At 41.4% G+C, this 13,766-nt stretch overlaps 1 protein-coding gene across 5 annotated transcripts in view; it reads right to left on the bottom strand.

The window, feature by feature from the left end:
- rgs3a (regulator of G protein signaling 3a) overlaps nt 1-13,766 on the bottom strand; it is a 155,563-nt gene that overhangs the window by 7,188 nt on the left and 134,609 nt on the right. For all 5 annotated transcript variants that reach the window (XM_085413984.1, XM_085413987.1, XM_085413988.1 and 2 more), the window contains one exon: nt 8,925-8,995. In XM_085413984.1, the coding sequence (XP_085270110.1) occupies nt 8,925-8,995 (71 nt within the window). The remainder of the gene's footprint in view (nt 1-8,924; nt 8,996-13,766) is intronic.

The following is a 13,766-nucleotide window of genomic DNA, read 5'->3' as shown; positions in this document are numbered from 1 at the left end:
ATAATGTGACAATGATGTCACAACAGCTAAAGGAAATGTATGTTTCTCTTCTGCCACCAAGTGGATGCCACTGGATACTGCACACCCAAGCAGCTTACATCATCTTCTTAAATCATCTTTCCATCCATTTAAAAACAACAACAAACAAACTCAAACACAATGCCAGCTGTGGAATAAGTGACACATGTTACCATTCTCTATTTAAATCAACACAGCCTGGAGTGCATTAACGCTTTGTTTCTGTGTATGCCTTTCAGTAATTGCAGGAACTCTGCTGCTGCAGCCATGAAATAAATTGCCTGTGTGATTATTTGGTCAACGGAAGTAAACACCACTTCCACCAATTCAAGAAAGGCTTTCATAGTCCTGGTTTTCACTATCTTACAGAGCTAGATTAAGTGATTTGTGCGGACGACTCTTCACAATCACATTAATGTAAATAATCACCCAAACAAAGGAAGAACATCCTGGTTAAAGCCCCTTTGAACCATTAGCACACATATAAAAATAATAAAAGAGCAACATAAAAACATGAAGCAGTTGTAATACTGGCAAAGCCTGCTGCTTCTCACATAAAAAGGCAGAAGAAAGTGCAGTTACATAATTTTACGTATCATTTTGTTCAGTCCTGGAGATGGAAAGTCTTCTTGTACTTGACAAAAGTCACTTAACCATAATACTGTGCTGAACAGTTATCTATCCGGTGCTCTTTGTACCTCTGCTCTTTATGTGTTAATGGTACATACACAGTCGCAGTCCTCACAGCCTCTGACCTTGAGTACCTCTCTATTTAAAGTTCCTCTTTACTGCCTCTCTTGAGCTCTAAATCGGCCCCTAGTCCTTTTCCATATCTATGCTGCTGTTTTTGCTTTATTAAACACAGTGACCACTGCAAAAAGTGAGGCGCAGGTATAATGTGTACGCACGTTATGCGCCTGCTTGCTTCTCTGCGAGAGAGAACACTTTTACGTGCTTGAGTGAAGGAGCAAGAGGTCTTTTGCGCTGCAATTATCTGCAGGTTTCCATGCTCTTTATTCCCTCTTTGCTTGGCTCACATTAGTCGTACTAATAGCACCCCCCTGGCTATTCCTGGTGTTCTTGAAAGTAGGCCGCACTCTCTGGGAAAGGCTCTTGTAGCACATGGGGAGACAGCTGTAGACAGACATATTGCAGAGCACAGTGTACCATATAAGCACAAGACAAATCCAATCCTCCACTTCATTGCAGTATACCGCTCACTACATTTATCATAATAACTGTGCTTAAACTTTTGTTAAGCCCATATTTGCACAGTCTTGTGTCCAGCAGATCTTGTTTACTCAAGGCCGTTTGCCTGTGAACTAGATGCTGGACATGACACACAAATAACGCTGTGCTGGCACATGTGCCTGTTTGTGTATTTGTGTGTGTGTCGCTATAACGGGTCAAGGGTTGTGTCAAAATAACTGTGAGATTTATGTGGGGAAATTGTAAGCACTTGCATTGTAGATTCTTCACTCACGAAACAGTGGTGTCCAGAAACACAAGCCACATTCATCAAGATAATAATCATGGGAATCGTAACCAACAGGAAGTAGCCCTTGAATATTCCTGGAAGAACAATGAAAAAGGGAATTGTCCTAAATTTTGTCTATAAATATAACACCATCACGTCCACCATCTCCCTCAATCAAGGCTAAAAAAAGAGCTCTATTTCAGAGAAACTCACCTTCCTAGCCACAAAGACCACATGAGCAATCCTATTCCTGAAATCCAGGCTGCGTATATTAAGAAAAAGGGACAGCCTCAAGTTAGAAGTAAAAGCTGTTTCCTCCAAAATAGTCTCAGTCCTTCAGCCTCGTGGGGGACTCTTTTCCCTCATTGTGACTGTCAAATGAGATCCATGTAGAGGTCAGATAGCTTCCTACCAGCCTAAGAGCAATAATCCATGTGGGACTCAAACCAGCCCCTGCTCACACTTTTCTCAATTTCCCTGCTGATGTTTCTAATTCTCGTTAACAACATTCAAACCGCAGTTAAATCCACACACGCCCAACACAGTTGCTCTTACCTTTCCAGGTATTTCTCTGAGAAATCAACCATCGTGTGAAGCATGGGTGCCAGCATGAAGGCAGTATGTACTGCATGTGAGTGTGTGTCAAAAGTCCAGGGCTCTGTTTGGCAATCACATTCCTCTAACCCCTGAGAGGCTCTGGTGGAGCTTTATATAGCCCTGAGGGTCTGGAGAAGGCGGACCCTGGGCTCACTCAATCCACATGGACTGTTTAAAGGCAGATTCCCTCAATTGGGGTTTGAGAGGCTTGGACTACAATGGGAGAGGGTCTTCTGTCCAAGGTGACGAGCTGCATCAGAACAATTTGCTTAAAGACCTTTTTTCTCTTAGCATGGAGCTACAGTGGCCTCTGAGACTGTGTCGCTTGGACCTAAAAACCGTGATAGTAGAAAACAGTTGCACACTAGCTGTCCTATGTACTGGCTAATATAGAATAAATGTGGACAAGAAAGAAGAATTTGTGTAATCCCACAATGCTGTATGGAGCGCTATAACAGTAGCAGGACTCATACAGCATAGCACTGACTGATCATGTAGAACTAACAAGTATTCAGCATTGCAGTAGAGCTATCACTGCATGAACCTATAAACTGTAAATAGTTTCAAGGGCAATGGAAAATTGAGGTTTCATCACTTTAATGTACGATGAAAGAGCCCCAGACATCTAAATGCCTTTTTTTGTGGTTTTTAGTGTGATTTATTAAGCTGAAATATATAGTTTAGTGTAATAATATATATCATCTGCATAACTTGGACTTTTCTTCAAAAATAGGAACTTTAAGTAGTTAATCTCAGCAGTAAATTTGCAAGCATTTCAGTGGACACTTGGCCAATTCTCACACCACAAAAAATGACTTAGTTCTTGTACCTTGGCACCAATTACAGGGATACTAATCATTTTGCAGGAAACCGCTTTATCTGTATTATATTTCAATGACGGCCAATCTCTATCCAGCAATACTAATGAGAACACTGCATATATTCAGTGTAAAATCTATACATGAGTCAGACAGAATGGCAGAAATGAACAGATGCTCATTTGCGTTGTGTTTCCAATAACAGTTGTTGAGTATCTTTCTTCATTTTTGTGCCTTTTCCATGTGTGTGCATTTAGCATCTCTTTGAAGTGAAGTTGGATTACCAATTTAACGCTTTAGTATTCTGATCCTGAACCTATCAACATGTATCAGATTTATAGATTTTATTGCTGCTGGTTTGAAAGTGCTGTCACCATGCAGTGATCCATTGTCTGTGGAATAAAGATGCTAGAAAGAATGCTTATTTGAAGAAAGACCATATTTGTGTCTTTTTTGCTATAAATGATGATCAAGATAAAGTTGTATAGATACATAAGCCATATGTAGACATAAGTATTAGGAACACCTTTACCTAATATGCTTTGGTATTGCTGCAAAAACAGCACTGACCAGCCAGGCATGGACTCTGTAAGACCTCTAAAGGTCCCCTGTGGTATCTGGCACCTAGATGTTAGTAGCAGAAGTCCTGTGAATTGCGAGGCAGAGTCGCTGCAAGACCTCTTGCTGCACATCACTCCCAACTGTCTCTCCTCTGGTTCCTTGCCCAAAGAGACCCTTCTTAAAGTTTTAAATGGCTAATTCTTGGCATGATTTGGCCATGTCAGATGTAATTTTTCCGCTTTACACTAATCTACATCTACTCGCTCAAGCGGCTCCCATGTTATTAATCAGTCTCCTACTTTCATTTTTTTTTTTTTTTTTTTTTTTTCTAAATGACATCAGAAACAGCAGTATGCGACATTACGTGATGGCAGAGCTTCAGTTCATCCTTTGTCATTTTTTTTTTTTTTTTTTTTTTTTTTTTTAATAAATAGGACAGGGGGAATGAATGAGAGAAAGAGGGGGAGAGAAAGAAAGAAAACCAAAGGGGAGAAGAGACGGTGAGAAGGGGGGGGAAGAGAGAGAAAAAAAAAAAAAGAACTCCTGGGTCACCTGTATGGAGAAAAAAAAAAAAACAAACAACAAAAAAAACAAACAGAGGAGACAGCAAACAACAAAGAGCAACATAATAATAGAGAAAACAAAGCACCATCACAATAAACTAGCTAGTCATAGATATCAATATTTACTAAATAATAAACGATATTGTGCAGCACGCAAGATAGACAGCGCACAGTGTGCTTTGAGGCAGCAGCCAAGAAAGCTTTAGTCCGCGTCTGTGAATACCCATGTGTGCATACCTGTGTGGATCAGCATGCTTGCATTCCAAAGGTTTCTCCATGTAATGATCTGCTAGGGAGTGTGGGGGGGCCACAGCCCCGTCCTCCAGGGTGTGAAGCGGGTATGGAGGAGATCAAAACTCCAGACATCCAGAGGCCCCCAGAACACAAGAGACCATGGAAGACCAACAGAGGGGCAGCCGCGCCACTGTCCCAGTAAGAGCTGAGGAGAGTCCCAGATGAGGGCTCGCCCAGCAGCCGCGGAGCAGAAGTCAGGGGGAGTTGCAGTGACGCGCCCGTGAGCTCCGCCGGCCCCCAGCTGTGCCTGAGTGACCGAGCCCCAGGCCGAGAGGCCGGGGGCACCCCACCTCCAAAGGGGCCCGAGCGAGCCCCAGGCCCCAGGCCCCGACAAGCGGCCGCCAAGGAGTGAGCCGGTGTGTACCCGGACGCCCACCCCCAGACACAAAGAACCACCAACACACCGACACCTGAGGGAGTCCGCCACCGGCAGGGGAAGTGGTGGTGGGTGGAGATAGGCCTCCAAACCTTGGAGGGCCTGAGGTGTCCCCAGAGAGGTGGCGTCTGATACCCAACCTGACATATAGACACAGACATACAGGCACACACAGACACAAACATCCATTCCCACCCTCATGCTCTCATATGCACTCACTCCACACTCAACCAACGTGGAGACAGACATAAAGAGATGCTGTACACACAATCACACTCCCCAAGCGTACTCTACAAACCGGGTCTAGGTACCCTTGCCCCTGGAGGGGGGAATTGCACCCAGACCCAGGTGGTGTTACCCTTTTCCCTGCGGTGGGGAGAGGCAGACCACCCCGACTCCGCAGCAGCAGGGAGGCCCCACACCCCAGACCGCAGTCGGACGGCCAACTCCTCCTACTAGCCCTCCCGCTCCAGCAGGCCGCAGAGAATGGGGGTGGGAGAAGACTCCAAACCTCCCTCCACCCGCTCATTGTAGTGTTGATGCATATGTGTTCTAAGGTGCAATTAAAACCCAGGAGGGCATGGAGCTACCTGCCAAGGAGCAGCAGGTAAGCGCATAGTCCCTCCTGCTAGCCCTCAATGACTAAGTGTATTTAAAATTGAGAGGTGGGCAACGACGTCAGGGGTGAGGTATACACCCCGATGGTAATTTGGACTCCGTGATTGTGCCCACCCCCAAGATCCTATATGTATGTGTAATGTCTCCTACTTTCAAGCGAAGTAATTTGATATTTAATTTCTTTCGAGCATGCTTGTGCATCATATTTTAATCTATAGCACAGAGAATTTTGGTGAATTCTTCTTAATGAGTAGATATTTCCCTTGCTACTGGTCTGCAGTGTGGCATATTGGTAAATGACTGGAAGTGGGTGAAAACTGTATATTCAAAAAGAGGCTCGCATCACTGAACATTTAGAGTCATCCTTATTTTACTGACTGATGGTGACAGAAGAGAGTTTCATGACTGACTGACATACAGTTTAAGAACAAAAAACTCTTTTGTTTTCATGCAACCTTCAACAGTGTCAGAACCATGTAGTAGAAATGCTACTTGCTTAGCCTCTAACACACACAGCATGAACCCACTTAAGCTGAAGGCCATGGCACCCAAGAAGCACAACATCCTTTTATTAGAGCAAGGACAAAAGCAGAGACTGGTGCAAGATTAATCTCCGCATTTTGACAATTTGACTAATGTTGTTTACTTCATGTGGCCCTAACGTCCCACCTTACAGCTGAGAAAAATCAAGTACAAATCTTATGGTTCAATAGCAGCAGTTTGAGAATTAGTATTTTTTTTACCTGTAATCTTTTTTTCTTTTCTTTTTTTTTAACTTTCCTTATATACTTTCCTTGACGCTCTAATATGTCAGTGTGATTGTTGGCCAGTGTAGAAGAGTTCAAACTTAAGAGAAATGCTGCATGGATGTAGTCCTATGTGTCGTTGCAATATTGCAGTATAATATGAACTGCAAATAAATGAAGAGCGCTGCATTACATATTGATTAAAAAAAATTACAGTACTTTATCACTGGCCTGTAGACCATGCTTCAAGCTTGCACTTGCCTTGGCTGTGCCAGAAGACAGCATGTGTAGTATTAGATGACAAAGGTTTTTTCTACCTACTGCAGTCAATCAAGCTGTCACATTTTTTTCTAACCAATCTATTTAGGTACACATTGCTCAGTATTATCAGTTTGCTCTGTGTTTGGGGTCTTGAATTGTAAAATAGGCACACCCGATATATTCACATTAAAAGTATATTGTATTCCATATTGTATTCTTTTTATGCCTGTTTTATTCAAACATTGAAGACAAGCTGAATAGGTTTGCAACAGCTGACAAACAGGCTACATACTCCAGACCACTGGGAAAAAAATAGCTGAGGAATTTTAATCACTTAATCTGCTCTTTAACTAAACACTGCAAAAAAGTAACAGGCTCAAGGACAGCTACTGTTTTATTGTATGCAATGTAAGAAATGTGCTTTCATCTTTTCAAAGAAGAGAACGAGCAGCCGATGAATTGCTGAGCCCATGTGCATCCCCAACATGTACACCTTACTTCTCACCTCAAAGAGAATATGAAACGCGCATATGGTTCCATACACCTCATTTACCGCTTCATTAAGCAGTTGATGAGCAGCATTACACTATGAGCTTTAACTTTCACATTTGTCTTTCAAAGTCTATAGCACATCTCTGCATTTGCAGGTCCGTGAACATGTAGATATTATGCGTGCAACATTAATTAGTCACATTTACACCCGAGAAGCACATCCACAGTTTTCCTATCTGCCTTAATTCATCTAAATTAAATTTTAAAATGACACTCGACATCTACTGGGTATTTGTCCTAACACTCTCAGTCGTCAATCCATCAATCCAGCCACACGAAGGGTGTGACTGGATTGATGGATTGTTTAATACATTCCACGCTACAGAGGGGTGTGAAATTGTACACTCTGTTGATTACATTAGCATTAAAAGGCTGGTGAATGAACAGGAGGGCTGCCATACTTGCTGTTTTTCTGCTGAGTTGGGAAACGTGTCGCCATGTGCTGATTTTTTTTTTTATTCTTGGCAAAAGAAAAACATACATGGAAGTACAATATATTAGGTAAAAACAGAGTTATACAATTCTACTGAGCTTGAGCTCAATTATTCTTCAACGTAGCATAAACTCTTCTGCAAGCTTTCTTGTCATTTCTTTAAGCAGTCTTTAGGAAAAGTTCTCCAGGCTTCTTCAAAAACATTCAAAGCTCTTCTTTGTATGTTGGCTGCCTTTGGTTCAATTCTCTCACAAGATTATCCCACACTGCTTCAGTAATGTTGAAGTCTGGGCTCTGGGGAGACCAATCCATGACTCATATCTGTTTTTTCCAGGTACATTTTTACTCCATTAGCAATACGTTTGAGATGATTTCCATGCTGAAAAACTAAGCTGTTGGCATCCAAATTTTTTCCATAAGGTATTGCATGGCAGATAAAAATCTGACTTTCCTTTTGTGGATTCATTATTCCATCAGTTTTGACAAGATCTCCAGCACCACTGGGTGAAATGCAGCCCCAAACCAAACCATGACAGAGCTTCCACCGTGTTTCCCAGATGGCTTTAGACACCTACTCTCCTGACCTCCTTTGTATACAATGATGACAATTTGAATTAAAAATGATCAATGTGGGTTCATCATTCCATAAAACCTATTGTCACTGATTTTTCAGCCCAGTTCTTAAAAGTTGGCAGCCTTTTCTCCCTGTTTTGCTTCCTTAAGAATGGCTTCTTGATGGCCAACTTCTGATGAGTTCTGATGAGGCTTTAATGCTAAGATATGCCAAGATTTTGGCTAGTAGCTATTTGAAAATCACCTTGTTGCTGAAAAAATATGAATTTATGCCTGTCAGTCTTTGGCATTTTCTATAACTTCAACTAAAGAATTGGAAACAATTCAAGTGTCTTTGCAACAGGTTACTTTGGTTCTTTCTAAAGATGTCTTTTGTGAGTAGATGCAACACTGGTTCATCCCTTGAATTAGGTGCCTTGTTTATCCTGATCGTTCATAAGTCAACATTAGGTGGTTTAATAAACAGAAAAACATTCCTCTGAAAATATGTCACGTTATTGAAAGGACTGGACTGAAGGTGAGTGAAAATGCAGCCGACATCTAAGGAAAAACCTCAAAAGACCTTCAGAAAGCCTGAAGAACTAATGCTCAAGATTATTTTAAAAAATAACAAGAAGGTCTGGCTCCTTGGAAGAAAAATATAAAGAAATAAAGGTTGGCTCAAGCCTTTAATCTTGATTATGTACCAAAATGTCCACTGCATCCTACCAACTTTGAGTACTGGGTAAGCTTTAGAGCTACTATTGATTGGACATTTCTTTTGACACATCCAAGTGGAAACTCTGAATTTAATATAATTGTCAGATCTGTGTTGTCATGTCATTTAATTACCACTCAAATCGCTTCTCCTTCTCATACACAAATAAAGTCTGCATTTAAAATCTAAATAGCAATGCTCTGTTTTTCGTGTATTGTCTTAATGTTGCACCAGGGTAATTGATAAGAAAATCCTTACAAATTCCTAAATGAGCAAACACACAAAGGGACAAAATAAATGGAACACGATAGACATATCCATATATGATTTGAATACTCACAGGTTCTTGGATTTCTTCTTCTTGGTTCCTCCGGGGCCGACCTCGCAGCTACAGGGGGATCCGGCACTCAACTGAGGGAAGAGGAAGGAGAGGACACACTGCATCATCCACCCTCCACACAGAAAGAGGGCCCTGCAGGCTCCTGCAAAGACTGTAGCAAGCTCTGACTACCTCCAATTGGCTATGACTACCCAATTGGCTAGGAAGCAAGTAAGTCCGTGGAGTGTCCTTATCAAAAGCAAGGCTAGTCCAGGTAACACATACAGCCAGCCTCCAAAATGGTTATTCCATAGCAGCAGTCCACATTGTAAATCCCACAGTGCTCTCTGAGGTGTGTGCCTGTATCTCACGGGTACACTTGGTGTTTGTCTGGGCATAACAAAGTAAGGAAATCTGTGAGAGTGGGAGAGTGTAAAAGACTACAGCTGTTGTTTCTGTTGGCCTCCAACTGTGCCCTAGGTTTGAAGTGTTGAGCCAAGACTCCGGGTTTCACATGACACATTCTGCCAACCCACCATTTTGATTGGTTAAGGGAAAAGGGAAGTTGCTTCAGGGTGGAGAAGGGGTCAATCTCCACTAATCTGATGGTCTGAAACTGCCCCCATTGTATGTGTGAGTGAGGCTCTAAATAATGAGCCATTGTATTACAGCAATACACATCCGAGCTAGATACTGGCCAGCTGGTAACAGATGGCGTGTGTTTTCTATCTTTGAAGACCCCCAGCTTGCGTTTCAACCTTGAGAGTGAGGGCTTTTTTCTCTTTTCCTTTGTTTTTTCTTTACAAATGTTGGCAGTGCCACAGTTCTTAAAGGTCTTGTGAAGCTTTTACTTTGGTGAAATAAAGAAATTCTTCTAGAAATGCAGCAACAAAACTAAAGACATACCATTTGTATTTTTTCTTTTCCTACCATGAATTCTTTTGAGCCCTTATAAGCTGTCAGACCTCAAGCCTACCACAGCAGCTGTTTCCTATCAATCAAGGAAGCTACACATTTTTTTGTCTCCTTCAAGCCTGTGCTAAATCAAAGTTGCAATTTAAACGAAATAGCTTTCCATATCCGTAAACACTTCTGTCAAGGTTACTTAAAGGTTAAAAATGTAATAAACCAGTTGGGTTCCTCGGTGGTATGACAGAAACATACTGGTGGTAGTGTTATTAAATGATTAGTTTCAAACTGTCTGTCCAGTTGCGTGCATACAGCTAGAATGGCTACATTGTGCTTGTACCGTTATTATTGTATTTAACAATAATGCATAGTCTCAAGGGCAAACACTTCCTGCTTTATGCATCCTTCCACACTGAACCACCCTACATATACCAGCTGCCAAACTATATCCTGTCGTGCTTTTGCATTATTGTTTCTGCTCAAAGTGGAATAATCTATTGATCTACTGAAGTGACTGACAACTCTAAACACTGCCAAAAAAAGGCGGAGAAATACGCTCAATTTAACTTAACTGCGTTTGTACATCATTTTTCTAGCTGGTAGCTTATTCTGACAACCTCAGCTTTCAGCAGGACAACGCAGAAACTGCTGAAGCTGATGTGAGTGAGCACAACGTGTCAGTGCCTCCTTCCCTCAGAGCAGATTTGATACTACAGATTGCATAGCTTTTTTTTAAATCACCTTTAGTACCTGTGAGTGGATTTGTCTCCTCAAAGCTCCAGTTACAGATGGAACATGTCTCCTACACTCTTTTAATAACTCCTTCCTTTAACAAAGATTAAGGTTGTCACTGTGTGCAGTGCAGAGTGATGCACTCCAAGCATTCAGATTAAAGTCATAGTCGAATGTGAAAGGTGAGTGAGAATATGTTGTAGGAGATATCTAAAAATAAGCACAATCCAAGAGCACAGACAAAATTGTGATGTGCGTCTGTTTAAGGCTTCATTTTATGGGCAAAATAAGAATATTGTATTTGGTTATGTAGACTGGGGCACTGATCGATTTCAACATCACGCAAACATGTTTTTACATATTAAACTGACACTTAGTCAGTGTCTGTCTTGATTGTTACTTCATGTCCATTTTGTTCAATGTCATTCAACATCTAATACCAGTAAACACCCGTGATGTTTACTCTGTGATAAGCAAAACTTACACAACAGAATCAAACTACAAACATAGTCCATGTATTATGTATTTATTTATTTAGTCTGGAAAGAGACTATGTCACTGAGGTTCATGGGAGAAACCAGAATCTAATCATTAATCTCAGAGTAAGAGAACAACAGGGCAGCCCCAGTCTCCACAGAGCCATCAATGATGCTTCCCCCTGAAAGTACAGGACACAACTGGAAAAAGACTTTGCCCTCTTCAAAGAAACTTGTCCTCATGCCAGGTGATGTTTAACTAGACTACTGTTTCACCTAAATGAGTGCAGAGGGGTGTATATGTGAGCTTTTGCTACAATCTGGATGTTTCATCCAAATACATGCCAACCCTTTAAATTAATTAGCACCTGCTGCTGAACATATCTGGAGAGGTAGTCTGCCTTAAACATTAATGTGGATGGCATCCAAGCTCAAACAGGGAAAAAAGGCCATGAGCACAGATAGATCATAAAATAAAATATATTCTGACACCTGAAAATGATAAGTATTTTTCACCTCTTACCTCCCCTCTACACACACACACACACACAAACACACACACGGAGTGCCAAACCTCCTGTCTACACCCAACAGCAGCACTGCAAATCAAGAAATATGGCTCTGTGATGTCAGTGGAAAGTTAGTCAAAAGGGAGGAGTGTCTTCAGTTGCAACACCATAATTTCACACAGGATAAAAATGCCCTTCTACCTTCCACTTAATTTCTATTCATGAGGGTGAGGGTGCAATCTACAGGAACACACTGATTAAACTCTACATAAGAGGAAGTCATTATGGGTTTCAACAAATTACCACTTGTCTACCTGAATATAAGCCTTTCATAGGAAACAGCGTCAGAGCAACAGGGACGTTTATGACACCTATGTTTTAAATAAATGAAACGGAAATATTTTTTATGAGGCCATGGTCCTGTCGTCCAGTGAAAAATATTATTACAGTTTGTTGATATAAGCTACTTGCAAACCTGTGGAATATTAGCACCAAACACCATCTGACTTTATGTGTAACTCCCAAAGAGCCTCAAAACTTGAGTTTCAGCAAACTGTATAGCACTGTTAATACAAAGAATTTAGTTTTGAGTAGTAAAAAATATAATATAAAAGCATTAAAAATGTATTCTTAGGTATTAGTTCTACTTTTCTTCTGTTTTGCTCCTTTTCCTCTTTGTTCCTTCTGATAGCGAAAACCCAGCTTCACGCCCGCACACGGTACACACACACATGTACACACAACTGTGTGCCTGGCAATGGTCAGTAGAGGATAACAAAAGTATGAGGCTTTTCTAAAATTAGCCTTGGTGCACGAGTCTCTGTGAGAACAAACTTAACTGAAGACAGCAAGAAAACACAGCATTAGCCAAAGACCACACGGCGACATAGCCCCCTGACGCACGGGATGCACATGTTGGCACGCTGTTACGGATTGCGGGACAGCTGTGTAGATACAAAGTTTAACAGACTTCGTGACACATGTGCCTTTGGAGGCCATTGTGTGTACTTATATATGTATGCATGTGTGAATAACATAGGCAAACGTGTTCTGGAGAGTTCTACATAAAGTTTCAAATGTTTATAAAAAGACACCCATGCTCGTGGCATGTCTGTTCAGTAAACATCAAAGGAGAATATGTGTGTGCCACACTGGGATAGGACACAAACTATTTGCCTTCAGTTCAATAAATTGTTCATTCTTTAACTCCACACCACCGACAAACACACTGTAAGAACAATATTATGAACACAGCTCAGAAGGATTCCTGACCCAGACTCAGGTCAGACTCCAAATCCGCCCCCAACCTAAAACCGTAGAGGTGAATAAATGTATTTTGCTCTTTGTGTATTCAAACTACTTTTTGGCTTTTCATGCCCTGCTGCCTTTTCGTCATCAGGCCTCCTTCAGACTGCTTCCATCCATTTCAGCCCCCTGTTTCTTTGTCTGTTTGACCACAAACTCACAAGCCAGTGTCTGAGCAATCCACTCCAACTAGTAAAGCATTAGATTGGTGCTGCGTGTCAGAGCCCCGCTTCCTGGCATTGTGTGGCAGTGTTTATGTGGCATACCCCATTCACAGTGATCTAATGATGCTGTTAAAACCTTGCATCACTGCCCTGCTCTGAACCTGGTTTTCCAGAAGCTCTGATGCGAGCCAGCTTTGATAAGTAAACACAGTTTTACCGATACTAAAATATTAACGGTTTAGATAGCTGGGCTGGTGTAGGCTTTAGGCTATAACAGCAACAACAAAAAGATTCCCTGAAGATTAAAGTGTTATTTTTAAGCACACGAAAGCCACAGAATTCAGAAAAAAGAGGACTTTTTTTCACATGACTGCCTGCCTGATTTCAGACCAGTCTGCACAGTTTTCAATCTGGGTTGACTTTTATTGGTATAATCCTACTTGTGCATTCAAAAGTTGTTATCTGAACACCAAAATGCAATCATGCAATGAATATAACATAAAGCTCAGAATGTATTTCTATCTTCAAGCCCTCACCTAAAATCACTCTATAAGCTGTTTTTGATTTCACTGTGATAACGTAGCAATGAGCACAAAGCAGACAAAAGGAAAGGGTCAGACATCAATAGCGTGAGCTGCAAAATGCAAAATTACAGCATGCTTCTTTATATTACAAATTCATTCATTCATTAGCCTTCCTCATCTGGCAAGCAAAACGCTTGCTTCAGGGAACTGGAAAACTGGAAAAACGGTTTATGTAGTTCATGCA

Source organism: Rhamphochromis longiceps, linkage group LG7 (genome assembly GCF_057381845.1).
Source record: "Rhamphochromis longiceps isolate RC_006_pf linkage group LG7, R_longiceps_female_GT1.1, whole genome shotgun sequence".
NCBI classification, from domain to species: Eukaryota; Metazoa; Chordata; class Actinopteri; order Cichliformes; family Cichlidae; genus Rhamphochromis; species Rhamphochromis longiceps.
This window is presented reverse-complemented; position numbering and strand designations above follow the sequence as displayed.